General features: G+C 41.4%; 1 protein-coding gene across 1 annotated transcript in view; it reads right to left on the minus strand.

Moving 5' to 3' along the window:
* The window catches only part of KIAA1217 (KIAA1217 ortholog), a 327,102-nt gene that overhangs the window by 297,000 nt on the left and 3,749 nt on the right, over nucleotides 1-26,353 (minus strand). The window contains exon 2 of the mRNA XM_015853276.2: nucleotides 14,461-14,558. Within this exon, the coding sequence (XP_015708762.1) occupies nucleotides 14,461-14,524 (64 nt within the window). The 5' untranslated portion in view covers nucleotides 14,525-14,558. The remainder of the gene's footprint in view (nucleotides 1-14,460; nucleotides 14,559-26,353) is intronic.

Genomic DNA, 26,353 nt, shown 5'->3' on the forward strand with positions numbered 1-26,353 from the left:
GAGGGAGGGAGGGAGGGAGGGAGGGAGGGAGGGAGAGAGAAATACTCTACCATTTTATTTGAACACACAAGCTAATACCAGGGTAGTTATGCCATGTCACACAGCCAAGGTTTTTAAACCATTCACCCCATATTCACCTCATACTATTCCAGTAGAGAAGAAATCGGTCAACAAGAAGTAATTAAAAACTGATAGAGTTTCACTTAACTTACACATTTCTTAAAGAAAAACAGCTTTAGTAGAGCAGATTACTTTTGTCCAAAGAAAACCTGCCGGCACATGAACTAATCGGGATCACTGAAAGTTCCAAGAATTGAACATTTACACTGTATTTACAGCAATTTCCAAAGCAATTTTCAGCAATTTAGTTTTCCCTGTTTCTTATCCACCCCAGAATCAGATTAGGCCTTTCTTTACCTTGTTAGAAATTTTGTAAGTGAAACGATCTTTAGGGGAAAAAAAATCATTCTGGAATAGATACTTTAATAAAGTTCAGATTGCAGACATATTTTGAGAATATGAGGAAAAATATGACCACATCTCACACTGTTTGGTTTGAGGCTTAGTGTGTCCAGGCCACAGCACTATAAAACCAATACATAACACAGAGGAAAATTTTTTCCTTTGTGCAATGATACACTCCACAAAAGTTCTGTTTTCAATTTAGATTACTTTACAGTACCTGAACTAGATTATTTATAAGCAAGGTTATGAGCGGACATATTCCTGTACACCTCAACTGCTTTCTAGTAGACACTCTAGAAGAGTCACAACTACAAAAATAAAGTTGTTCTTTACCACCACACACTGAGGGGGGAAAACTAACCATTCCCATTGTGCAGTTTTCATCACATACAGCTCTTCATTCACTGAAAAATAAAGGATTCAGGTTCCTAAGTAACAAAACAAGCATGCACAACAACGTATGTATGCTGTTCATGGGTTTTAGACTGTGCTTCCAACCCTAAACACTGTAAACAAAAGAAAAAAAATATCATGACCCAGGAGAAGATAACTCATGGTTATTAAAGATGGAAATTAAAAATCATTGTTTTACTTTTCATTCCACTTGATTTTAGAAGCTTTCACCCTTCCCACATCTTCATGTTTTTCTGCAATAATGATAAGGGCAAAGGAATACTGGCATCTGAAGGACGAAGGCTGCACCTCCCACAGTCACAGGGCGCAGAGATGAAGCTTGAGATAGCAACAGAAGGCAGCCAGATAAAATCTCAATAGCTTCCAAAAATCGATCAAAATGTTCCAAGATCCTTCATCCAAGATCACAGCCATTCCCAGCAGCCACCTGCAGATGATACCACACTCCTTCACAAGCACACTCCTTCACCAAGTCTATTTCTGCCTTACACAGCCCCCTCTCCCTTCATGGATCCTACATAGCTTTTGTTTCAGGGTTAGAGAAATTAGCAGAACAGCAATAAGATGCATGACTCTGGGAACAGCAGGGAGATCACAAACACACATGACCATTAAAAAAATGGTTATTTATTATTAAAATAGGCCTGCAGCATTTCTTGTTGACTTCATTTGAACAGTGCAAAACACAATGTAAAATGCAATGTAACCTCCTGCAGACTGAATCTGATCTTGAGTTCCATCAAAAACACTGCCTTATTGATACAGCTATTCCGTTTTGGCAGACTTCTGTCAGAATAAAGCAAGCCTAGAAAATCTGGTGCTTTTCTCTTGTGATTCTCACTGTGCTTTGTGGTGTTTTTTGTTGATGTTTGTTTTAAATGTGAAAGTAGGAGCTTCCCTGTATTTGAGGCTCTAACTTACTGCACTGAGAGCTCCATTCAGAATGTTCTTAGAAGATGGCATTGCAAAATTGTGTCTATTTGAGACTGCACTGAGATAAGAGTTTAAAACCACTCTTAACTACCAAAGTTACATTCTATATGACAATAGGCTACAAAACCTAATCCCAAATTTTTTGTACCAACCCGCTACAACTGAGGAAGCAGGACTGGTAATATGTGGCAACTTCTAGAACAGGAGCTGGGAGCTCCTACCAGTGCCCAGGGCAAGAAAGAGATGAGTCCCATCACCCAAAGCCTCATTTCATACTACCTGTTTTTGGAAGCCACTTCCTCATTACTGCACACTGAAGAACACTGCAATGAACATGCTAGTATGAAATTTAGTGAGCTCACAGCATTTTAAGGTGCATAAGACATACTATTTCCTGCATTTGTTAGCTCTACAGTAAAATATTAGCAAGCTGATATTAATAACTTTTGGCATCTGATCAAAGCGCAACAATTTTGAACCCTCAAAAGTCTTTAAAAATATGTATTGTAACTACAGCAAATAATCTAATCCAAGATGAAAGACTGTATATATCTCTGACAAGCCAGATCAGCATGTTACAAAGCAAATGGTGGATGGGAGCTAAGTTTTGCTTCGGGAAGCCTTCTGGCAATCTTTCAGCAACTATACATGGACAAGGATCATTTTATTCCATCTATTTTAACATTCTCTGAATACTGCAAAATGCCTCTAATGATCTTCAGAACTGGTAATTATTGCATCCTTCTACTTAGCCTGGAAAATACCTCCAAAGTGTGCCCTATCCTCCTGCAGGGCATGGTCCTAAATCATCCTCAAAGCCAAGCCCTCAGCAAGACAGCTTAGTGATTTCGTAGAGGTCTGTGCCAGAAAGGACTGCTAAATCATCCAATTATTACTATCATTTCCCAAAACATCTAATTTCACCCAGGGTCCCATTTGCAGCCCAATGGCTCGTTAAGGGACATCAGGAAACACTGGCTCTGCAGGTCAAGTACCTGTATTATAAAGATGGCACTGGTGCTACAATGTGATGGAGGACTGGTAAGTTCTGACCAGAGTCCCAGCACACAGCTGAAGATACAGCAAGTCTACACACTTCAGAGGAAATTTTCTCTGAATTCCATGCCTTATGATCATGTAAGAAATACCAAATCCCCACAAAAACCAGGGGCTCTGTAAAACATCCAGACTTTGACTTCCCACAGAGCATCTCCTCTGCTGCTGAACATAACTCCTGCAGCTTCTGAAAACAGCAAAGAAAGATAAAACAACTTTGTTTAAAGACAGAAACCAAATCAAACATATTTTTCCAACAGCGTCTTCACTGAACTAACTCCTGACTTCTGTGGCTGAATCCCCACAGGTAAAAGGCCCTCAGTGGGAAGGATGTGAGCACAGGCACTTCTGTTCCCTCCATTAGCCCATCAGAGGGCAGGTGGGTGCTCAGAGGCACTGAAGCATAGTCACTCACTGCCCATGAATGAAGGGACACAGCTGTGGAGCTCACAGTACCACACTTAGCACACAGGAAAAGGCTTAGGATTGTTAATGCAAAATTAGGCAGCCAAGAATGCTGGGAAATAGGTTTAAGAGAGTGTTATTTATATTGAACCTCAGTGGGAAATCACAAGGGAAAATGAATTAGGAAAATGTGTGCCTGTGTATTTATTAGATATATCTATAAAGATGCATAAAAAGTATTTTTATGGACATCTAAAGAATACTTGTATTTTAAACAGGTAAGACATAATGCTTGCAAGAAATTTAAGCCAAAGATTATGATTCTTCAGGGACTATCTAACAATTAGTTTCTGACATTCAATAATACCCTTTTAAGAAGGGCTGAAAATCAAAAGGGGCCAGCTAAAGCAGTGTGTGCAGCTCCACTGCAGGAAGCTAAATGACAATTCATCCAATTATTTTCTTACCCAAGGTAAATATATTTCTTTCCTTCAGACTGTTCTCTCACTCATCTCCCACTTGATGTGCTGTGGTGGTGACAACCATCATTTCTACAGAACAAGACCAACGCAGCCTATTTCCACCAGGAGCATACAAAAAAATAAAACCCAAGAAACTTTCCACCATCTAAACACCTTCCTTCATTCCCCACCTTTTGGTGTTTTTCAGTACACACAGACACCCCACAGACACACTGCCTTTTCCCTTCCCTTCAATAGGCAGACATCATCATTTAGCCCAGAGTGAATACCAGGCCACGCAGCATCTTCTTCCCATCCTTCAGCTATTTCTTCCCTTCCCTGGTTTAGGTAAAGTCTTGGTCAGAACTCAAGCATGCCAGCATGCTTTTTTCTCTTCATCCTTTTCCTTTTCTAAGTGAGCATTGCCTTTTCCAGTTCCCACAGTGTGGTGGGCATGTGGTATTATGACTGTGCATCACTTCATTATTTATTATGTCACAACAAAGAATGGTATCATGAGGTTTTCTAGCCATTACATTCACAGCTTCCATCTCTGTGCAGCTTCTTCATCCTTCCTTCTTAACTACAATTGACTAAGACAGCAATTTTGTACTGGAAGGAGAAACATACATATTAGCACACTTCTAGGATGAGCACCCTAAACTGGCTGGGAAAGGCCAAGCAGATACCAGCACGAACTCACATTTTACCCCTGTGCCCTTCATCCACTGGTGCCTCTAGCTCTGCCCTTCTAACAGGGGGACTTCAGCATCCCAAATTTCTTCATGTGCAACACACCCACATATCTCCCCATTTCTACATTTGGTACCTTATATCCCCATCTGGTGGGCTGGAACGGCTCTAACAGTTGTAGAAATGTTTTGATGCAGACAGTGGGAGGAATGAGCAAAGAATAAGCGCCATTTGGCAAGGAGAACAGAGAGTTTGTCCCACTGACCCTGAGGGGACACAAAAGGACACTCCATTGGGAGCTGCCTTTTTGGTAAGGATGTACTCCAGACTTTATAAGGTCTTTGAAAAAAAATATTAAATATTTGCTACAATTTTCTAATTTATTTCAAATATTTCTTCATATTTTAACTCAGAACCTTTTCTTGCAGTTTTCAATCAATTTTAATAAATAAAATTGCTTTGAACTATGCTGGAGTTAGTCAAGAGCATTTTGGAGGCTAATAAAAATTCCCCTTTTTGTCAAAGCACAAAAAAAATTCTACATGCCAGAACTCAGAGCAAGAGTATTATAAACTAAGTATGTAGGAACTAGATCTTAAAAAAATAAAATAATTATATATATATATATGTATGTATGTCTATATATCTCACCCTGTCATTCCCAACAGAGCCTAGGCAATTTGTGGCCATTAGCACACTGAGCACAGCACAGCTCACGCAGCCATGCGCAGCACTGCCATAGAAACTCCAGGTGTGTTCTGCACTGCAGCTATTGGCAGCACTGATGAGGAATGCTGGGCATCATCAGACACCTCCTAACACACAGCAGTCTGGCTGCCACGCTACCTGCCAGATGTTTTCCAATGCGCTGGTATTGAGAGAGAGGACTCTTAATCACAGCTCTCCAGCAGATAATATTAAATGAAAGGGCCAGATGACTTCTGGTCCATTAAAATCAACTGAAGGCCATCACCTTTTCCCTCCCTCCACATTCCACACTGCTCCCCAGGTCTGAGCACCACTACTGCAATGGCAGGAGGCTTTTTTCCACTCACTAAATCTGCAGACCACCACTGTATTAGGACAAGCAAAAATCAGATGTCCTATCCCCAGGGTCAGTGGTGAAGTGGGGATGACCAGTTTTGGGCAGCAACAGTCTCAGCTGTCTAATTTAAATCTATTGCTGCACGACTACCACTGTTGTTTCCTTCTATTTCAGTTGTTTTTTGCACACAAGGCTGGGGCTTAGCCAGGACCCAGCTTGCAGAGCGTTGGTTTGCTAATCCAGGATCTAATTCTGCAATCTATAATTTAACTGACACTGAAGATTTACTACAAATTAATGTTTTTAAAGAAACACAATATTCTTGAGATGTAAAGTGTCCAATAGGCATCAAATTCTGAAAATATCCACCGTATTATTTACTTAACATCTAATAACCAGTCTTGGTTGCACCAAAGAACCCATAACATAAAAGATCTTAAAGGTACCATGTATTATAGAGGCATTAAAGAAGTGATGCAGTCCCCCAGGGGCTGCGGTCATCAGACGCACTGATTTTACTGATGCCTTTTTGCTGATTTTGAAGATGTTTCAATTTCCTTGGAGAAGAAAAAAAGAAAGAAAAAAACCACTATGACCACCATGATCTACAACTCATTTTCCTTCAAGTATTTTAGGGACATTTATTACAGCAAATTTGATTTATGAACGATGTCCGTGAATTCTACCTTTTCCTTTCCTTCCTACTCCTGTACCACAACCATAAACCTAATCTTCCCCCTGAACCCCATTTTCCCAATAATATTTTCAAGAAATTACTGCATCAGCAGCAGCCTGACAAAGGGACCCCTGAGGGAGCTGGGTACCAGCACTTTGATAAATGTGTCTGAGCAGGAATACTTCACCAGATGCATGAATTGCCTGATTCATTTTCTTCTTGAGCCCATTTATAGATCTCAGTAAGTTAGCTTTAATGAACACATTCTCACTGATCACAAGAAACCACAACACTGAATTGCGCACTCCAAGAGCAGTGTGGAAATGAAACAGCTTCTTACAGCACAGCTTAGACTGGAATGCTCTGCTGGTAGAATAATGGGGAGTTTGCAAATGGCAACGCAAGCACACACTGTATTCACTGTTGTCATAATTCAGCAGGACATGCAGGTCACTGCTTGGTATGGGGCCACGCCAGTGTAATCCTTCCTTTGTCAGCGGGGAAACCAAAGGAGATGGAGGCAGCTCTTCCATACTGGCAGAAGCCAGACTTTCACTACTGTGTTGTCCTCAACACAACCCAACACACATTTGTCACAGTGCTGCAGGCAGCAGCTCTCTGATTATGGTGAAGAGCCAACAAATTGCCTCACAGGCTTCCATGAGGTGAACTGTGGTGCATATTGTGCTATGAACAGAGCAGAGAATGGATTCGGAACTCGATTCCTCCCCTCTTGCATCCTACTTCCCAAGCTTTCACTTTCCAGGTCACTGCAATGTGATGACATGCATTAAGAGTCATTATTTTTAGAGTACACCTGTACAATAATCATATTCATGATCTGGCTTTTCATGATCACTTTCTATCCATTCCTCTGCTTTTTTGTAGCTATGAATACATGTGTCTTCCTATTTCTAATCCATTCCAAACACTACATACACTAAGACTGTACCTGACGTACTTAATTTTCCTGATACAAATAAGGATGCATTTGAGCAAACTATACTTTTCAACTGTATTTGAGACAGTTTTCCACCATGTACTGTTGAAAAGGCTGCAGATGTACAGGATGGACAAACTCTGGGGAGCATTGCTTGTGACTGAAAGAAGGTTCAGTGTGAGCTGAGCAAACAGTCAGCCACATGTACAGTGCTTCTAACAGAGTGTGGGGTGACACAGGATCAAGCGACCTGCAAAAGTTACCCCACAAACTCCAACTACCAGACACAAATTGTGCTATCTGTGGCAAGTATACAACCAGTGTTGAGTTTTATTTCTCCACTGAAGCGATGAACCTGATGAAGACCATGCAGTGATCTTTCTCTTTAGAAGTCCCAGTTAAAGCTATATGACTACAGTTTCATCTACATAAAATCACACATAAGAGTAACAAGCCGAAAAACTTCTGGCAAGTATTTTGCTATCGTCTAAGCAACATTAAATGATGGAGAGCTGACATTATTTATTAATTGGGTTTTTAATTTAAGAGCCTTCCTAGACAGAAGCAGTGAGAGCAAATAATTATGCATGTGCAGAGCATAAATCATAGAACTTTAGTCAAAAATAGATTTCTGTAATGGTAATCCACCATCTCCACCACAGGACTGAACTCATCCTACACAGAGCCACTTGTTGGCAATACTCATATTGCACATAAGATGCTCAGCAACACTCACTAGGAGACAGCACCCGTCAGAAAAAGCACATGAAACTGTGCTCTAGGAATAAGAAGGAACCAGTTACCAATTTTTACCTGCGATGATCACTATCACAGTGATAGCATCATCACTTCCCTCACCAGGGCTGCCTCTTTCCCTAAACCAGGAGCAGCCAGAGCCCTCCTCTTGGACAAGCAGTTCCCAGCAGAGCTTCTCCTCTTCTCACAGCACTCATTTCTCACCCTGTCTGCCAGAATCCAGATTTGTTTTAGCTACAGGACCATCTGCTTTTTGAAAGGCTTTTTTTTTTTGGCTGACAGATGGATGAGGATCAAATTCTTACTGTAGCCAGCAATGAATTTTTACAATTCATTGTCTCTGCTGCTTACTGCCTTGCTTTAATTACTTGAAAGGAACAACTCTCATGGAGTAAGAACTAGTTTTCTAAATACATACAGGCATTAAACCAAAATAAGCACATGAAATAAGTATCTAACACATTAACTAAACAAACCATTTAGATCTAGGTTTGTAACCTAATTCTGTAATCCTGCGCTGGCTTAAGTTTCTCTTTCATGTCCCAGAATAAAGGGCCGTAGAAGCTCAGGGACTACTTGAAGGAGCTACCTGCAGTGTTATCAGCATCATAGCTTTCCCCCTCGAGTCTCACAGTATCATCTGGCCCTTTCAAAGCCTTACTTCTTGAAGTCTGGTGTTTGCAGAAGTGCTACACTTCTGAAAAGCTCACAAAAATAACAACGGGCTACTAGCCCTTTATATTTAAAAATAAAAACTTTAAAAGCTGGTAGACAGATTTAAACTTTTGCCTGAATCCTTTTGCATTTAAAAACCTTGCTGTTTTTATTTTGTATTTATACTCTTCTTGGAGTGACAAGCTTGTAATAGCAAATAAACTTCCAAAATACCATAAATACATAGTAAAAGCCCACACTAGTGTTGTGCTGCCAAGCTGGCCAACCCTGGTACGCAGGACATAAATCATACAACCACAAGCCACAGGCATCCTTTGGTGTACCTCAGAAGGCAGGGCTGTGTGCATTACAAAGGGCTGTGGGATTTAGGGCCCATTGCCACCTACATCGCCATGTGGCCCTCAGCCTTATTTCTCTTCCAAAAGCATGGCTGGACCACAAAGCAGGAACAAGAACTACAGGCAAATCCAGCCCAGATCAACAACATTTGGAACTTCTGTCCTTTATTCTTCTTTCACTGTAGAGCCTTTGTAGGCTTCAGTTTGGTTTTCAATGAAGCAACTGTTTCAAGAAAAGGAGGAAAAAAATGACTGAGAAAAGCAGAAAGTCCAAAGGGTGGGGAAAGCCTGAAAGCAGAAAGAAAAATACAATCCAAGAAAAATCTATCTTTTTTTTTTCTTCTTCTTGATTTCCCAGAAAAACCAAAAACAGCTGTTCTAATTCACTGTTCCCATAGTACTGTTCAGTGTGCCTTGATCTATTTCCTGATGTTATTCCCATTTTTTCCTCTCATTTACTGATTCATGATCTTTCATTCCTTTATTATATAGTCAGGAAAGAGTGACAGATGATTGGAGCATTTTTCATCCTGTTAAAAATAATTTCAAGACAAAGTCCCTACAAGCCTCCTCCAACAGAAAATATAACCTCCTACACCTCAAAATCAGTATGGTCCACTTGCTGACTAAGACTTTGAAAACTACCTAGATTTAGAGTTATTAAAAACAAAAGAAGCAAACTCAGTGGTACTGAGACACTTGGTTAGGGGGTGTGGTGGGGATGACTGGACTAGGTGGTCCTAGTAGCCTGTTCCAACCTTAATGATTCTTTGAATGCTTGTTGACACAACGGTGTACTTTAAAAAGAATCACAAGCTACCTCTACCTGCTACATTTTATAGCACTGGCCATTGCTCTGTTCCCCCACATGCTCTTTTGTATGTGAGTAGTACTGACAGCCCTGCACACTTGTCAGTGTGCCTCACCAGACACTTAAAAGAAAAAAAGTTAATAAATAATGACTCCCCCACCTGTCAAATGCCAAATAATCTCTATGTTAATCAACAGTAGCACAGTTCACAGCAGAAACTGGAAGGAAGCTGCAACAAAATTCCCAGTGATCTGTGGAGATTAACTGACACTACCTGAGGCCAGCAATGGGAAATGCATTAGCAGCTTTCTAGCAAGTTCCTGTGCCCTCCTGATATACAAAAAGCAGCAGGAATATTTCAGTCTCAGAAGAAGTTGAAAGGCTGAGAGGTAAAAACACAACCAAACAGAAATTCCACAGAGAAGCTGGCGAGATCAGACACAAAACTGGGAGGGAGCTCTCAGGAGGAACAAAACAAGGCTTTGCTAGGAACAAAACACTCTGCAGACTGCTGGCTGTGCAGAGCTCAATGTGTCCTATTCTTCTGAAATACTGTTGGACAAAAGAGGAACAAACACCTCAGTGGAAGAATACATAAAAGAGGAATTGGTCCCAGGATCAAATAATTGACTTTTGATATTACGTAAGTGAGATCAGCCTGAGGTGGACGGAGGCCACCTGACATGATGATAGACTGTCACAGAATTCAATGCTATTTATCCCCAGAAAATACCAACTGATTGTCAGCTGGTGGGCAGTGAATAGACAATGCATCCTTACAGCAACAAGAAATCTATCACAATAGGGGGGATTCTCCCCCATGTCATGAAATTAAGTAGATGGAATTAAGCTTCAGATAATGGATAAGTCAGATATCCATATCAGATTTCCCCAGTCACGTGCCCCACTGCTAAAAATACGCATTCTTCAGCAGTTCTCAGTGGAAGAATTAGTTGTTCTTCCTTTTAAGTCCACGAAGGAGCAAAATTCATCCTCTCCCATTCTAGATAGACATAAACATCCTGCAAGGAGAAATTGGGTGGTCAGACTCTAGGAAAGCTTTGCAGATAATGACAAGAGATGAAGAAATCAAGAGGCTCCTCAAGACGCTGTCTCAACAGAGGACTGGCAATACTCCTGTCTCCCAAAGAGGGTCCTGTAAGCTACATCTTGGTGTTTATCACAAACACAGAATAAGGTAAAAGGGGTCTTTGTGTTTTCATTAACAGACCATTTGACTCTCTTGTGAACTTGCAGTTTTCAGAAGAATCATTTTTTGCAAATTTAATTTACAAATATGAGGATGGCTGCAGAGATAGAGAATTGCTCTCAGTGCCAACACCCTTGATTTGCCAGATCTGAGATGAAATCCAGACTGACTGAATCTGTTTACATATTTTCATGTGTTTCTTATGTAATAAACAGAGTACAGCTAAAAAGAGCAAACTAATCACTTGTTCAGGCTGCAGCTTCCTTCCATACAACATAATCACCTCGTGTGAACATCCTCAAAACAAGCATCCCACCGCAGGATGACCCAAGTTTACAGTCATCCCAGAAAGGAAGGAATGTTGGAAGGAATAAAACTTATTAAAAAGAGAGATGACAGAAGTGCCACACTATCAAAATGTTCTCCCTTGATTAAATATAAAGAAAGGTGAAAGCAAAAATGAAAAGCAGAAACCCTACACAGAATGCATACAAAGAAGAGCAAACAGTCCCTAGAACAACACACTAGCAAAGACAAAAATCTGTTAAGCAAAATTCTGACTCATTCTTGTTAGGAATGGAAAATCATACTCTGGGTGCCTCTGCTTTGCTTATGCATACAAAACAAAACAAAAAAGGAAATGCAAGTTGAAAGTGCCTTCTGCAAGCTGTCAAGAAAAGCCCATTTCCAAGTTGGGCACTTGCAATAAGATACCCAAAGAAAACACAGATGTGACAATGAAGAATCAGAGGGACAATCAGAAGCAAGACGTATCACGCGAGCCAGAAACTCCCGTGCTTTCTTTTCCTTCAGGAGAAAAATACAAAAGCAAACAAACAAACAAACAAAAACAAACAAAAAACAACCCTAGATTTGAAAATCAAGAGTAAATGTGAAAACAGATTCTGAACATGCAGAATTCACTAACGTATAAATCTGCTGCAACAAACCAAACACGTGCTGAATATCTGAAGCAGCAATGCTAATGAAAATAAATAGCAATAAACAACTACAAGACTACCTACAATCTCCTCATTTTCACAGGGTTCTCCAAGTACACCACTGGGAAGAGTGTAGGGGAGGGGGGAGACAGTCGTATCGTGCTCATGGTAGCCTGAGTTGTTCAGCAGCCCTTACCCCAGACCACCAGCCATTGCAATGGTCTTGTTTTAGCTCCTAAAATTCACTGGGCTGCGCTGGAAATGAAGGAAAGCTCCAACCCAGCACTTGGAATCCAGGCATGTAGGGAAGAGGCTGGGACCTGCAGCTTCGCTTTACCAACATAAACATTACCATTTTCAGATTAGGTTGCCCCAAATGATGCTTTAGTTTGGTATTATCAAGCTAGTTTTAACCAGTTATTAGTAAATACAAGAATCAACCTCCAATGAATGTCAGTCATGGCTGGATAGAAATCAACTAAGCCTAAAAAAACTACTGCTGGAAGGTGTTCACACATGAAAGCAGCATGAAAAGCAACTATGAGGCATATTTCTACTGTATTAAACCATCCTAGTCTAAACAATAAGTCAACAATCAACTGCTGAGAGAGTTTTAGAAGTTCCCTTAAATGGATATACTTTAAATATATACTCGATGTTGGAGGGATGTGAATCATATTTGAAGGGAGAGACTGAGATATTCTCTTTCCAGACACCACCACTTCAAAGCTTTTCTGGCTCCTAACTTGAGTTAATAGCAAAACCTCAAATAGGAGACCACTTGCAAATGCTAGATCTACTAAAAAAAATAACATTAAAAAATTCAGTACTTCAGATTCAAAGGTGTCTGGCACAGGCTCAGATCCTGGCCCTCAGAACTGCAGCCATGCCAATGATATGCATATAAACCCTATCTATAGGCAGCCAGTATAATGAATGCAAAGCATGATGAACAGACACAGCTTCAAATGCTTGGGCTACCAGCAGTGGTTTGGCCCCAAAATCCTGGTGACAAGGAAACCTGGCAAACCAGACCTCAAGGTGAGAAAAGCAGGAACTGTCACCACCGCACTGCTTAGAGATCAGCAGAAGTGCAGTCCCCCAAGGGAGGCAGAGTAACCCCTTGCCCTGTACACAATTCCCTGAGCGGAACATGACCAGAAGTTAAACGACTGTTGCTGATTAGTTGGGACAAGAAGGGACAACTAGTTGACAGCATGACTTTGGAAGGTCACTTCCTGAGAATAGGTAATTTCAATATCAGCAGCATCTTCCCCCATTAAGTCAGACACTGACAATGGCTGTCAATCACTGCCTAGTTTAGCTGAATCTTACTAAAGCAAGTACATTAGTAGACCAAAACCGCAAATATTTGGCCTCAGGGAATTCAAAGTATGAAAATGCATTCTTGTCAGAGTCTAAATTAAATCCAAAGTGCAACAGTCCATCAGTAATCTGCAATTTTCCTAAACCAGAAATCTGAAGAACCATCACAGCATCAGCCTACATTATCTGTATAAATCAGTATTTCTTCTCAGTTCAGCCTGGCATATTCAGGCTCCAGGCTATCCAAGAGGATTCAGATGGACTGTTTTTAGCTGTAGAAAAACAAAGACAGTATTTCTTTACTTCAGATATGTATTTTTTTCCTGCCTTTACATGCAGTTAACACAAGTCATGAGATGCCAGCCAGCACTTCAGCTGTCCTTCCCTCTGACATGGAGCACAGATGGATTAATTCCTAAAGATTCTCCATAGACCCAAGGGACTTCTTACCAAGGCTACTTGGAGAAGCATCTGGGTCCAAAAGTCCACAGTTACAAAAGCCAATAACCATCCACAAACCAACAACCACTTGCATACAAACACTGAGGTTGATTCACAAAGACAGGAACTGTATGCAGTGTTTGCTGTAGCTCAGCAAGACACCCTAACAGATATACTGATCTGTACACTGATAAAACAACAAAGAATAACCCAAATCCTCATCAGGCACAGAAATCGTCCAGGTGTCTTTCTTACATGGTCAAACAGGAGGTTTTATCCACCCACTGCACATTTAATTTGCCAAAAAGCAATAATTCAGAAGGCATATCACATAGAAAGTAATTACTCCAAGACAGGTAGCATCACCTAAAAAAATTTAGTACCACATGGCAGACGTGATGAGAATCATGATGCATGTAGAAAATCAACTCTGATTATAGCAGAGAAAGCGGTGATTTTCCAGACCCATGCCACTTTTAAGAGAGGGGAGCAAGAGCACATATTACATGCACCTCTAGCTACCTTCCGCATCCCAGCACTTCTCTTTTGCACTTGGTAAAGGGTCAACTCACCATCTTAGTGAGCATCTCCACCTCCTGCCAATTCAGTCACAATGTCCTCCCCATTCATCCCCCACACAGCCACCTCCCTGAAGGAATCTCTCTAAAGGACGTAAGAAATAAAAGAAAGTGCACGTGCATCTCCACTTAGCAGATCTTCTTCCAAGGTACCCTAAGCCAGGAGAGCACAGCAAGAAAGGGCTGATGAAGCAGTCCACATTACCAGGTCTGTCCCAACTACCAGGAAGGCCCATCTGACCACATGCCATGTGAAAAGCAGTGCTGCACGCATTGAGTACAGGTGTCACACTTACCCAGCTCCCTACAGGGCAGGGCCACGCTCCAGCGGGGCGGCCGGGGACCCCTGCCATGAGGCATTCCGGGGCATTGCAGCACTGCGCCTTTGGGAAACCTGCAACAGGAAAAAAGGATTTTAGAGTTGATGTGACAAAACCCCTTTCAAAAGCAGCAGTGACGACATCCTTCCTGGCAGCTGCAGCATTGCCTCAGCTTTAAGCGCTGCACACAACATATCATCAAGGTTGACTAACCAAAAAAATTGCTTGTTAAAATGCAATTAAAGCTGGAAGTATGAGCGGTTTAGCAGCTATACACACCAGAAAATATTGCAACAGTCACAAAATCAAATATTTTTAACCCTGTAGTGACACCCCATAACAGCTGTCAGCAAACAGATGATCAGACTTTCTCAACAGCAGTTGCCCTTCAGTGTTTGGCCACAGCGCTGAGTTGATGTACGCCTGAAGAAACAGTGAACTTTGGGCATTCGTATGACCATATTTTAGCTTTATTTTACCAACATCCATCTCTAAGTTTCATGATTTTAAATAAAAACTTTACATCAAAAAGTAAGAAGGACAAAAGGAACTATCCCAACAAACTGAAAACGTATGAGTTGAACCATTAACTATGCAATTAATGCAATTTAGGTTCACAGGGATAATGCCTGGAAAAAAAATAAGCATTATCAAGATTGCAAGTCTACCAAAATTTGACTTATAAACACGCAATTATTTCTCCAACTCACATCTGATAGTGGTTAAAGTCACATTTCGTAAACTTAAGGCCAACAGCGCATATTCAAAGTTTGGGAGGTTGATAATTACAGCATATTTTCTCCCAAAACTTGAAAACAAAAATATATATACTCTTAAGAACAGTGCTTAGTGGTAGGGATCAACAAATTTTGAGTTAGCCATATCTGAAAGCCACTGGTTACATTACTGAAAGTCCAGCTATCCAAAGAGAAAGCAAGGAGCGTAACACCAGAACCTCCTTGTTTCCATTGCCTTGTAATATGGCGCAGTAATGCATTGCCTGACAAGCAAGCCAAAACAAACAAGAGCCCGGAGAACCCACAGAACTACATCTGGAATTTACATGGCTGACACACTTGAAGGTACACAGGTTGGCAAACCAGGAGGAATAGCAGCCAGAGAGGGTGGCTGGGATTATTGCTTCCAAACTGAGAACACTGCTTATTGAAACTCAAATACAGCCTACATAATCACACTTGACACAATCAGAATCTTTTGCATAGTTATTATTTCATGAAATTAGATTAGTTCTCTACTCTAAGTGACAAACTGATTTAAAAAAATTCTTTATCTGATTGCTGTAGTTTGAAGAATGAAGTGTGTTCTCATACAAAACAGAAGAGAATAAATTGCTTGAATGCAAAAGATAGCTCAGATTCAACTACAGAGTTGTGCCCAGAACTCTGCAATAATTGCATACAGAACATAAACATACTTTGTTGAGAACTCATAATATCTAATCAGCTATAATTGTAAATTTTATTCTCCATTTGTAAGTTACCAAGGGAGCCAACTAAAGAACATGAGATGCAAAATAATACTCTAGCTGGGGTATTTTATTAACATGAAGCTTCTACCCACCCCTTTCCTAATGCCTACAAGGCTATTCTGCTTCTGAATGTATTTTAATTGTTATCTTCTCTTTGAAGGTATTTCAACTACAATGAGAGAAAGGCTCTAATGAATTCTTATTGATGTGCTCTTTTTCCAAACAGTTCTTTCATATTGTTTACAAATATGTATGTTGGGATACAGATTTTCTGCTCATATGCATTTCTGCTTCAGTAGAACATCAATATTCTCACCAAGTGACAAGCTATCTGGAAGTTTCTAACTAAATCAGTACTTCGCACCTCTCCTCTGCAAGGCTCCTCTCCTGGGCAAGCACATTTGCTAATGCACATCGTCCTCCAAACTCATCTCTGTTAGCACTTATTTCTCAAATTCACACCCATTCCAAAGTCTCAAACCACTGCCAAGAACCACGCTAACACCTGGGTCTGGTGGGTACCGCAAAAGAGAGCAGATGGTGGGCACCTCACACTTGGAGCAGCCAAAAACCACAGGAATTAAAGGACTCCTCCAACATCGCCCCACATCGTGCTTTTCCTATGATGGCATTTTGTCAATGTTCACCATGACAAGGACATGTCAGTAAGGCCACATGTAGCACACAGCACAGCCCGGGCCTTTGTCTCCCAGTCCATTAGCCATGGGCAGATATGTCAGTGAGCTATCTGCAAAACCTGTAAGCTGAGCTATCCAAAACTAACTATAAGTCAAAGGAGGAACAGAACCAGAAAAGAAGCAAAAGATAACATCCTGGATATAGATAGCTGTTGAAGTTTTGGATTTTTATAATAAGCTTAAATATGGTTGTTCAAAGCCAGAAGTCAAGTGAACCAATGCCCCACTTACACCAGCTCTGTCACAGTAGCTACATGAATCTCAATAAATATATAAAGGGTAACAAGGAGAAAGAGCCAGAGGTTCACTTTGTTCCACATCTTGACTCATTGTCTGCAGCTGGGAGGAAGGGAAATAATGTTTGCTAAGGAATCAAGCCATAATTAGTAGTTTTGTTGACACAAGTAGTCACCTTGTACGCTAAAAATGCTTTTGTACAACCCTAAAATAGTATGACAAAGTGAAAAAGAAGGAAGCATCATGTCTTGGAAAACAGCAGCTGACAATTTTGTACAGCAAGGAAACGCTATTTTATAGTAATGAGTGCCATATCAGCAATACAGTAAAGTTAACATATTGACACTGACAGAGATCATCTCTGCTCTCCATTAATCTGCATTCTTTACAGATGGTTATTCATGAAAATTAAGCGTGAAGCTGAAAGGTTATCTATGGCCATATTAACAAACATCTGCTTGTGATTCTGGTTTCATGTCTGCATGCTATTCTTGGAAATGCAACCATTTTCGAGAAGTACCAGATGTGACCAAGTGTTCTTAATCGTAAAATATTCATTTTAGCAAGATAAAAGTTCACTGAAAGAGCAGGGCCACAAGAGAGAGCACATTCTCTGAATACAAGCATAGTGACTGCTTTTTACTGCTATTGCCACTGAATACTCCAGGGTACACGCATTTCTGAAGAGGAAAAAAAGCAATTTATTTAGTGCACCACTACAGATAATCACTCTTCATTTTTAAATGTGAAACACTGAAAGAAATAAACATGAACTTGGTTTCAACCTTAAAGCAGCGACATTGCACATTACATGGGGTGAGCTATCTATTTGCTGTCCTGCATTGGGATTTATATTTATTTAGCCCCATGCGGTGGGAAGCAACCTTCTGCAAGGTGACTCTGGGGACCCTGAGCTACTCCCAGGTGACCTCCACTAGATCCCATGCCACCCATAGCAAAGAAGGAATAGATAACTTTGGGCTGGAAGGTGCTGCAGGCAGCAAGTTCTCAAGGGAGGCTATATGAGGAAATTGACGTAGGTTGAACAATTGGTTTAATTCTTTTAGGGCATCACTATGGTTAACCTAGTTACTAAAAAAGGTTTCTGCCCCCTCAAAATAATGTCCTTCGTTTGATTGCTATGGTCTCCAATGGAGTAATGCTGCTAGTCCAAAAGAAATTTCTAGATAACGGGTCAACATGATTGCATTTTGTAACACAAATCCATACGCATCCACCTAGCTCCCTGCATATACATACTGACATGCACGCACACACAGATTCCGTTTACAGGCTTTCACAAGCCAAGACAGCACTTTGTGAAATAGAAGATAAGAGAAGAATGTAATAATGAAATATTAGAGTGAGGGATCATGAGGTCAGTCAGCAGCATTTATTGTTATGATGTGAAGATCTTCTCACAAAGTGGCATTTTATATTAGGGGTCCTAAGTAACAACAACAAAATCATGACCAAGAACACATATACGCCATCATCATCACAACCACCACCAGCAACAACCAACCACCACAGCCACAACACAACAAACCACTTCCAGCAGCTCAGACCACTTCTGCTTGATTTGGAAGCTCTGGAGAAGCACTTGTGACACACATTCCTCACAAGCTTTCAATGTACACAATGCCAAGTGAAGATTCAAGGGTATTTATCGAAGGGGCTCAGCTTTCCTGTGTGCTGTATCACAACAGAATGCTGCACCCCCAGCCTTATCTTCAGTCTGCAGTTCTTCCAGGATTTTTTATTTATTTTTTAATTAGTTCATAGATTTAATTTAATTTCAGGCTGGCTCTTTAGGTTTAAAGTAAAACTAAAAGTGATAATGTGTGTTATTAGTTGATGCTGTTCACGCATCCTTTTATGTGAAGAACACTGACCATCATGAACACCAAGTTTTAAAATGACATAAACCATCCCTTTGCATACAGAAGAGGGTGTTTGGTTTGGAAGACAAATGTTTCTTAAAGTATCAACCTAATTCCCTTCACATTCAGTATATTTTCTTAATACATATTTTATATTTTGAATATTTTTTTCTATTAGAGGAAAATATTTCTTAAACAAGTGAAATTCTCATATTACAGGGCTCTGTGTGTTGGAGTTAAAGACTACAAAGATGGCAAGTCTCATAACAAGACTGAGTTAAGTCTTTATTCTGAATCCCCGTCGGCATTTTTAAAATTAAATTATTCATTTAGAAAACATACATTGCTGCATTTTCAATCTATATATACATTTTCTATTACTGCATATCTGATTGCCCTCTAAGATACTCATCTTTAACTTCACAGAGTATTCAGAAGCTTTTTCCCCTTCAAATATTTGTCAAATTATTTTGAATACACAAGAGTCCTTTGGTAGGGAACAGAGATTCTTATAACCTTATCATGGCTCAAGCCATACAGCTTCTTGAGGTGGTCAACAACAACAGGGACATGAACAGGGAACAGAAGCTTCATTTCAAATATGAAAATTGGGAAACTAAAATATTCTCGTGCTGTTGTATTTTCAGTATATCAAGAAATTGCAACAGGACAGCAGAAATTCTTATTTTTGAATTCTAAGGATTATAAGCCCCCCATGCATCCTGGCCACCACCTCCCAACCTTCTCTTCCCAGCACCGAGATGGGCTTTCCCTGAAGCACAAGAGCATGCACAAGGGGCAAATGATGCAGAAGTGTGCTGGTGCATACAAGAGGCAGGTCCAAGAAGGGGATTCTGCTGGGGGAAGAGTTACAACACATTAAACTACATCAAATTCAAATAAAGCACTGCTACCAACAATTGGATAAACTATAAAGCTACTGTAAATTTGTGTGGTTTATGTGGTTTAACTGGACATAAGCCAGCAATGTGCCTTTGAAGCCCAAAAAGCCAACCATATCCTGGAGTACTGTGCCCAGATGTGGAATCCTCTGTACAGGAGAGACATGGACCTGTTGAAGCGTGTCCAGAGGAGGGCTGCAACAATGATCCTAGAGACAGAACACCTCTCCTATTAAGGGGAGAACAGGACAAGGGGAAATGGTTTCAAACTTAAAAGAGGAGAGATTTAGTTGGATAAGGAAGAAACGTTTTGCAATACGGGTGGTGAGGCATTGGCACAGGTTGCCCAGAAGTGGTGGAAGACTCATCCTCAGAGACATCAAGGTCAGCCTGGATGGGGCTCTAAGCACCTATATCTAGTGTAGGTGTCCACGTCCAACTGCCCTGTAATGAACAAGATGACTTCTAAAGGTCCCTTCCAAGTCAGTTATATGATTGATTCTATTATTCTATGCCTCTGCTGCTCTTCAGCTTTCTTCAGGATAAAAGAGTACCTTTACTGAGCTCTTCTTGCAGAAGAGAGCAGAGCAAAAGAAAACCCCACTCATCTGGAGTGTGGGGAACAGTGTGTGAAAACTTCTTTCCATTCTGGATTGTCTGGCACAATCTGCTACGGAAGGGGAAGGATCAATGAGAGCAGTGTTTGAAGTATTTACATCACTCCATATCTTCGCATCTTAATCTTCTGCTTCCTCGGTGCCCTTTACAGATGTTTGTTCAGAAATTCTGAAATGTCAACCACAAAAATAAAGCTGGGAAGAAGAAGTAACATTTCTTCACCCATTAAAAGTTGCCCGCAGCCGCAGCAATGCGCCACGTGAAAAGAGCCTCTTGTTCTACCCGGCTCACAATGCCTCGTGTAACCTTTCAGCCCGTCGGACACATAGAACAGCATTGATCTCAGCGCCCCGAGAAACAAGGAGCTGCAGAGAAAGGAGCAAAGCCACAGCCGTTCTGCAAAGCGCAGATCCCGTCCTCTGACATAGACAGAGCCCCGCTCCCAGCGCGGAGCTCCCTCCCGTGGTTGCAGGCAGGGAGCAGCAGCGGCAGCGGAGCCCCCCGCTCCCCACGCGTCCAACCGTGGCTCCAGCGGGGGCAGTGGGTGCTGCCCCCCAACATGGGCTGCTCATCTCGTGCCCATGTTTCTTTTCCTTCTGCCTCTTCCTCCCGCAAACGCGAGCGCGATTGGCTGTTTCCTAGGCAAGGAAATTTAAAGCGATTCATCGCTGCACTGGATGAGAGTGAATGGTCTGATTCATTGTGAATGATATAAAGCATTCAGAGGTCTGGGCTTTATTGAGCAATCCATAGACCCAGAGACCATAAAGAGAATCCCATGAAAGAACTGGTTACAAGCGTTATGAAATTACAGAAGTACAGCAAGTTATAGGAACTCAGCATCTGCCCGAGCAACCGCTTGGCTGCAACTTTTCTTCTTAAGCATTTAGTGTAAACCAGTCAGCACCTTGAAACCAGTTTATAATGATAACAAAAATCTGACCTCACTGTAAATCTGTACAAGTAACCAAGAAAGAAACAGTGATTTTTTTTTTTTTTTCAGACAACCACAGAGGAAATATTTCTTGCGTTAAGGGGATACACGTCTCAAATTCAAACAAAGTTACAACAGAATTAACATTGCCATGGCATCATTTGGAAACTCTTAGATGTCATACTGCAATTTCAAACAATCGTATCAAAAGTTAACAAACTGCCTTGGGTTCCTGAAACAGTACATTTTCAGACAAACAATTCCATCTCACGCAGTGCTTGGTTAACATTGAAACAAACATCAAAAAGAAGAATCTCATACGTTAACTCATTTAATGGAATCATAGACTCATTTTAGTTGGAAGGGACCCTTAAAGGTCATCTTGTGTCTCCCCTTCATGAACAGGGACACCTACAGTTCAACCAGGTGCTCAGAGCCCCATCCAGCCTGACCATGAGTGTCTCCAGGGATGGGGTATCCACCACCTCTCTGGACAACCTGTGCCAGTGCCTCACCACTCTCACTGTAAAAGTCTTCTTCCTTCTATCCAATCTAAATATCCTCGCTTTTTGTTTGAAACTCTTTTCCCTCGTCCTACCACAACAAACCCTGCCGAAGAGTCTGTTCCCTTCTTTCTTACAGCCCCCTGTAGATACTGAAAGGCTACTACTAGCTCTCCCTGGAGCCTTCTCTTCTTCAGGCTAAAGAGCCCCAGCTCCCTCAGCCTGTCCTCACGGGGAGGAGTTCCACCCCAGGATGGTTTTTGTGGCTCTCCTCTGGAGAGGCTCCAGCAGGTCCACATCTCTCCCATACTGAGGACTCCACATCCAGATGCAGTACCCCAGATGAGGCCTTGCCCTGCACTGGTCATGCTGCTTTTGATGCAGCCCAAGTTTTCACCCCAGCGTTTTCCTTCACTGAGCTCCATCCCACAGAGCTGAATTCGGAGCAGTGTGCAGCCCCTGGCTTTTCAGGAGCTGTGTCACCTACCTGCTTGAGGTTAGATAATGCTGCTTACTAGCATGCTGATTGCTGATGTACTCACCATTAATACAGAACTGAAAATGGCAGCAGAGAGAAACTTCACAGTAAGGCAGATGAAGCTGCAGACTGCACAGCCAGAGACCAAATGCAAACTCAGTGGCAGACACTCACTACTCCATTGCTATAAAGCTAAGAAGAGCAATGGTTCTGTGCTTTCCTGCTCCCATGATATAATAGCAGATACCTTCACCACGTACTGTGCTGCACAAGACATCAGTGCTCACTGGGAGCTAATGAGTAGTAATTCCCCAAACCACAGCTCCACAGCATCTACGAGAGAACTACTGCTGGTCTGAGTGCAGCAAGATACAAGCTGACTTCATGACTGAAAGGGCTTCCAATAACCTGCTTGTTTTTGACCTCAGATGACCTGAACTGCCTGTAATCAGGTCCCACGCTCCAAAGAAGCAGAAATGACTCAACAAATCGATGTTGGCTTTTCCAGGCACACAGCATGAAGTGACACAAAGCCTCAGTGCCAGCTCCCAGCATCTGCCTCACATAATGCTTTGCAAGCGACAGACTTTGGACTTCTCACACACCCATTACTTGGCAGTGCTGCAGATTCTAAACGCCACAGAGACAGCATATGAGGCACAGCCCCACACACAGCATTTCCTCACTCCCTATTCTCCTGTCCCAGGAATTGGCATTTTGGCTCAGCTGTTCCCAAAGGGGACTCCCACAGCACCTCAGTGGAATGCCCAGCTTAGGGCCTGGATCTCCTCTCCTGGAAGCAAAATGTAAAACCTCCCATTAGGTGACAAACAGCAAAGGTAAGATCTAACACTGATGCACACACCAACCATTCAGGTTGGAAAAACCAACAAATCCTTCCCACTCAATTGGACCTACAAATCATTTTAGCTTCTAGAAAATAATATTATGGCGTTAAGCACAGACTAATGAAAACTGATTCCATGGATAATGCTTTTTATTTTACTTATTTTGTTAGTTTTTTCTTTTCCTCCATGTTCCAATTAAACCCAAAATATTCTTTATTATTGAGAGGAGGTAAAGCAAATAATTTTGAGAAGAGCATCTGCTGAATACTGTTATTTTCTTCTGTGGCTTCTGAAGAAAAATGCTTGAAAAGCAATTTATATATAAAATGATACTATGATATATAAAATGCACTTTGTCTTCATCCAGCTTTTGCCTGGCCTGAAATAAACTAATGAACTGTCCCTACTGGAAGCCACCCAGACAACAGACCCAAACTCCTCTCTTATTAAGCACAGAAAAAAAATTTTTGTTTGCAAAGAATCACAAAAATATAGGCTGGATTTTATGACTTTGCGATAAACATTAACTTTGCTAAATTAAAAAAAAAAAAAAGGACCGCATTCATTTCAAGCCCCATATTAGGGAAACAATGTTGCCTTTTTATGGCTATCTATTACATACTAGCTGAATTTCAATAATCAATTGTAATTCAGCACCATATCATCTATTTATATCCGCCACTCTCAGCCAACTGCAGATTACTGCACTCTTGAGAAGTTTGGCCAGGATTTCAGCAGAGCTGGCAAAGGCAGGCTGGCAAGCTCTTTGCCAATTAAAGCCTTTATAATGACTATATCAGCACATACGAAACTGGAAATGTGACTGGACAAGGCACAAAACCCATACATTCATGCTTATAATGCATGATTCCTTCACACTTCCCTCCAGTTTTGCTTTGCTGATATTGCAGCAGTGTATAACAGCTATCCCATCAGTTTCCAAACTGAAGATGTGTAAGCATTAGCTCTATGTTCCAATTAACGTTAAAAGAGGATTATCCATATTAAAGCATTGTTTATTAGAATAAAAATGACAGCAGAAAGCACTTCCTCACCAGATACATAATAAATATCCAGCCAGAGTGCTAATTGCATACTCCATGACTAAGTAACAAACACATCTAATCCATCCTTGTGGATTTCAAAGTGAACACGAATAACTCTACAAGTTTCTCCAGCAAACATTTCCAAGCAATCTCTACATATATTCATAGAAATAAAGTACAGAAACTATTTCCTAGTATCAGAATTCAGGCTTTTGCCAGACAGAGCTCAGTCCAAGGTAGGATTTGTTGTTACCAAAGCAATACCCCCTCCCAACTCTCTTGACAGCATGCAGTCTGTTTCACACAGCCCCAAGAGGTCCCTGCAGTTTTGCCTATCACCATCCCAATAACCAGCAGCAACCCAACGCTGACTCCAACACACTCATAGAAGGTTCTACTGCCACAGGATTGCTGATTGAATTATTTTAGGTACTATTGCAAGAACAACTTCTTAGAACAGTGAATAGTATGTCAGTGATGAGAAAAAAAATGATAATACTGCTGCATTTCACTTGGAATAAACATCCAAGGACAAAGAGCTTTTTTTTGTTCCCCCACAGATCTCCTCCAACACTTGGGACTTTAACTGTTCCAACTATATATCAGACATGAGGACAGAAAGGGAGCGCGTACAGGCATTAGCTAGTACTGCCCTAATATCACATCTGCAGAGAAAAGAAGGAATAGGCATGTGTGGTTTAATGGGCATGGTGGTGATGGGTTGATGGTTGGACTAGAAGATCCTACTGGTCTTTTCCAACCTTAATAATTCCATGCATGCTAGGATGCAAGTTAACCAAAAGTCCTAAATCAGACAAGGCTAAGTTGCATTGTTCCAGAGCTAAGACATCCAACAGCCAGTAATGTGAACATACAGTAGGAGAGTGGTACTCCATTTACTTGTGGCATCACGGTCCTAAGAGGGGGAAAAAAAAAAGGTTGTACAAGCAAGCTCCTGGCCCCCAACCTGCCTGCTTCAGCTCTTCCTTGGTGCTCTTTTTTACTCTCTTACAGAGAGGAGAGCCTCAGGCACCTCGTGCTTCTCACCACACAACCTGGAACTGCTAATGTCTCTGTGGGGGGCTCCTGCTCAACCCTTGAGAAAATAAATGGTCATGAGCACAAGAACTGAAACCCTCTTTGGGGATACACATCACAAGAAAACTGAATGGAAGGTAAGCAACGTATAGGGAAACTGAGGAGTGAAATGTCAGCTTTGAGGAATTTCAGCAGCACAGAGGTGCGCTTGCCAAAGTTGCATCTTTCATCCAATACCCATCCGCAGTCACAAAGCTTGCAAGGACTGCTTCAGAAACCCACCACAAAGAAACCCACGTATTTTTTGTAATCCTCACTGAGCACCAGCAAAGGCTGCCCAGAGGCTATGGAGTACCCTCCTTGGAGATCTGCAGAAGCTGCTTGGAGACAGACTGGGGCACCCTGCTCTGGGTGCCCCTGCTGGAGCGAGGGGGGCTACAAGGACCCCAGGGTCCCTGCCCACATCAACCACTCCCATCAGCCAAACTCACACTTCTACGGGGAAACAGTGCCTTGTCTCTCCCTGCTCAAAGAAGGGATATGGAAAAGTAACAGCCTAGCCTGCATCTCCTAATTGATGTTGATGCAAGTCAACCCTCCTGCATGTAAAAATGCAAAATAAACAAATAAATAAATGCACTGTAAGGATAGGGTACTTTGAGGCCTAAGGTAAAAAAGATTAAGAATACCACAGGAGAAGGAAAGATATACAAAAGATCAGAGCTATATAGTAACAAACGTATGAAAAGGAGCCAGGCTGGATGTGGCTCTGGATAGCCTGGTCCAGTGGTTGGCAACCCTGCACATAGCAGGGGGGTTGAAACTGGACAATTCTATGATTCTGTGGGGGAAAAACAAGTTACTCAGAGGTAAAAAAGATTTTATACACCTACCATTAAAATGCACAAAGTGCATCTGGCAATTCCTAGATACTCCAGTGGGTCAGTGAAGCATTTCCCAAGATGTGTTCAATGGGAAGTTAAAGGAGATAAAAGGCATAACAGATGATTTAAATAACCCGTTCAAAAAAACAAGCCTTTAACATAAAGTAAACCTTTACATTGCTCTGTCCTATTCCACAGAACCTGATTCTTCTCCTGGCATTACCCAATATTTTGGCACAATTAATATTATTACACAGAGATCTGGCAGTTTGCCTGAGTGGCAGCAATGAAAATCTCTCTATTTTCCTTGA

The sequence above is a fragment of the Coturnix japonica genome, chromosome 2 (assembly GCF_001577835.2).
Source record: "Coturnix japonica isolate 7356 chromosome 2, Coturnix japonica 2.1, whole genome shotgun sequence".
Lineage (NCBI taxonomy): Eukaryota > Metazoa > Chordata > Aves > Galliformes > Phasianidae > Coturnix > Coturnix japonica.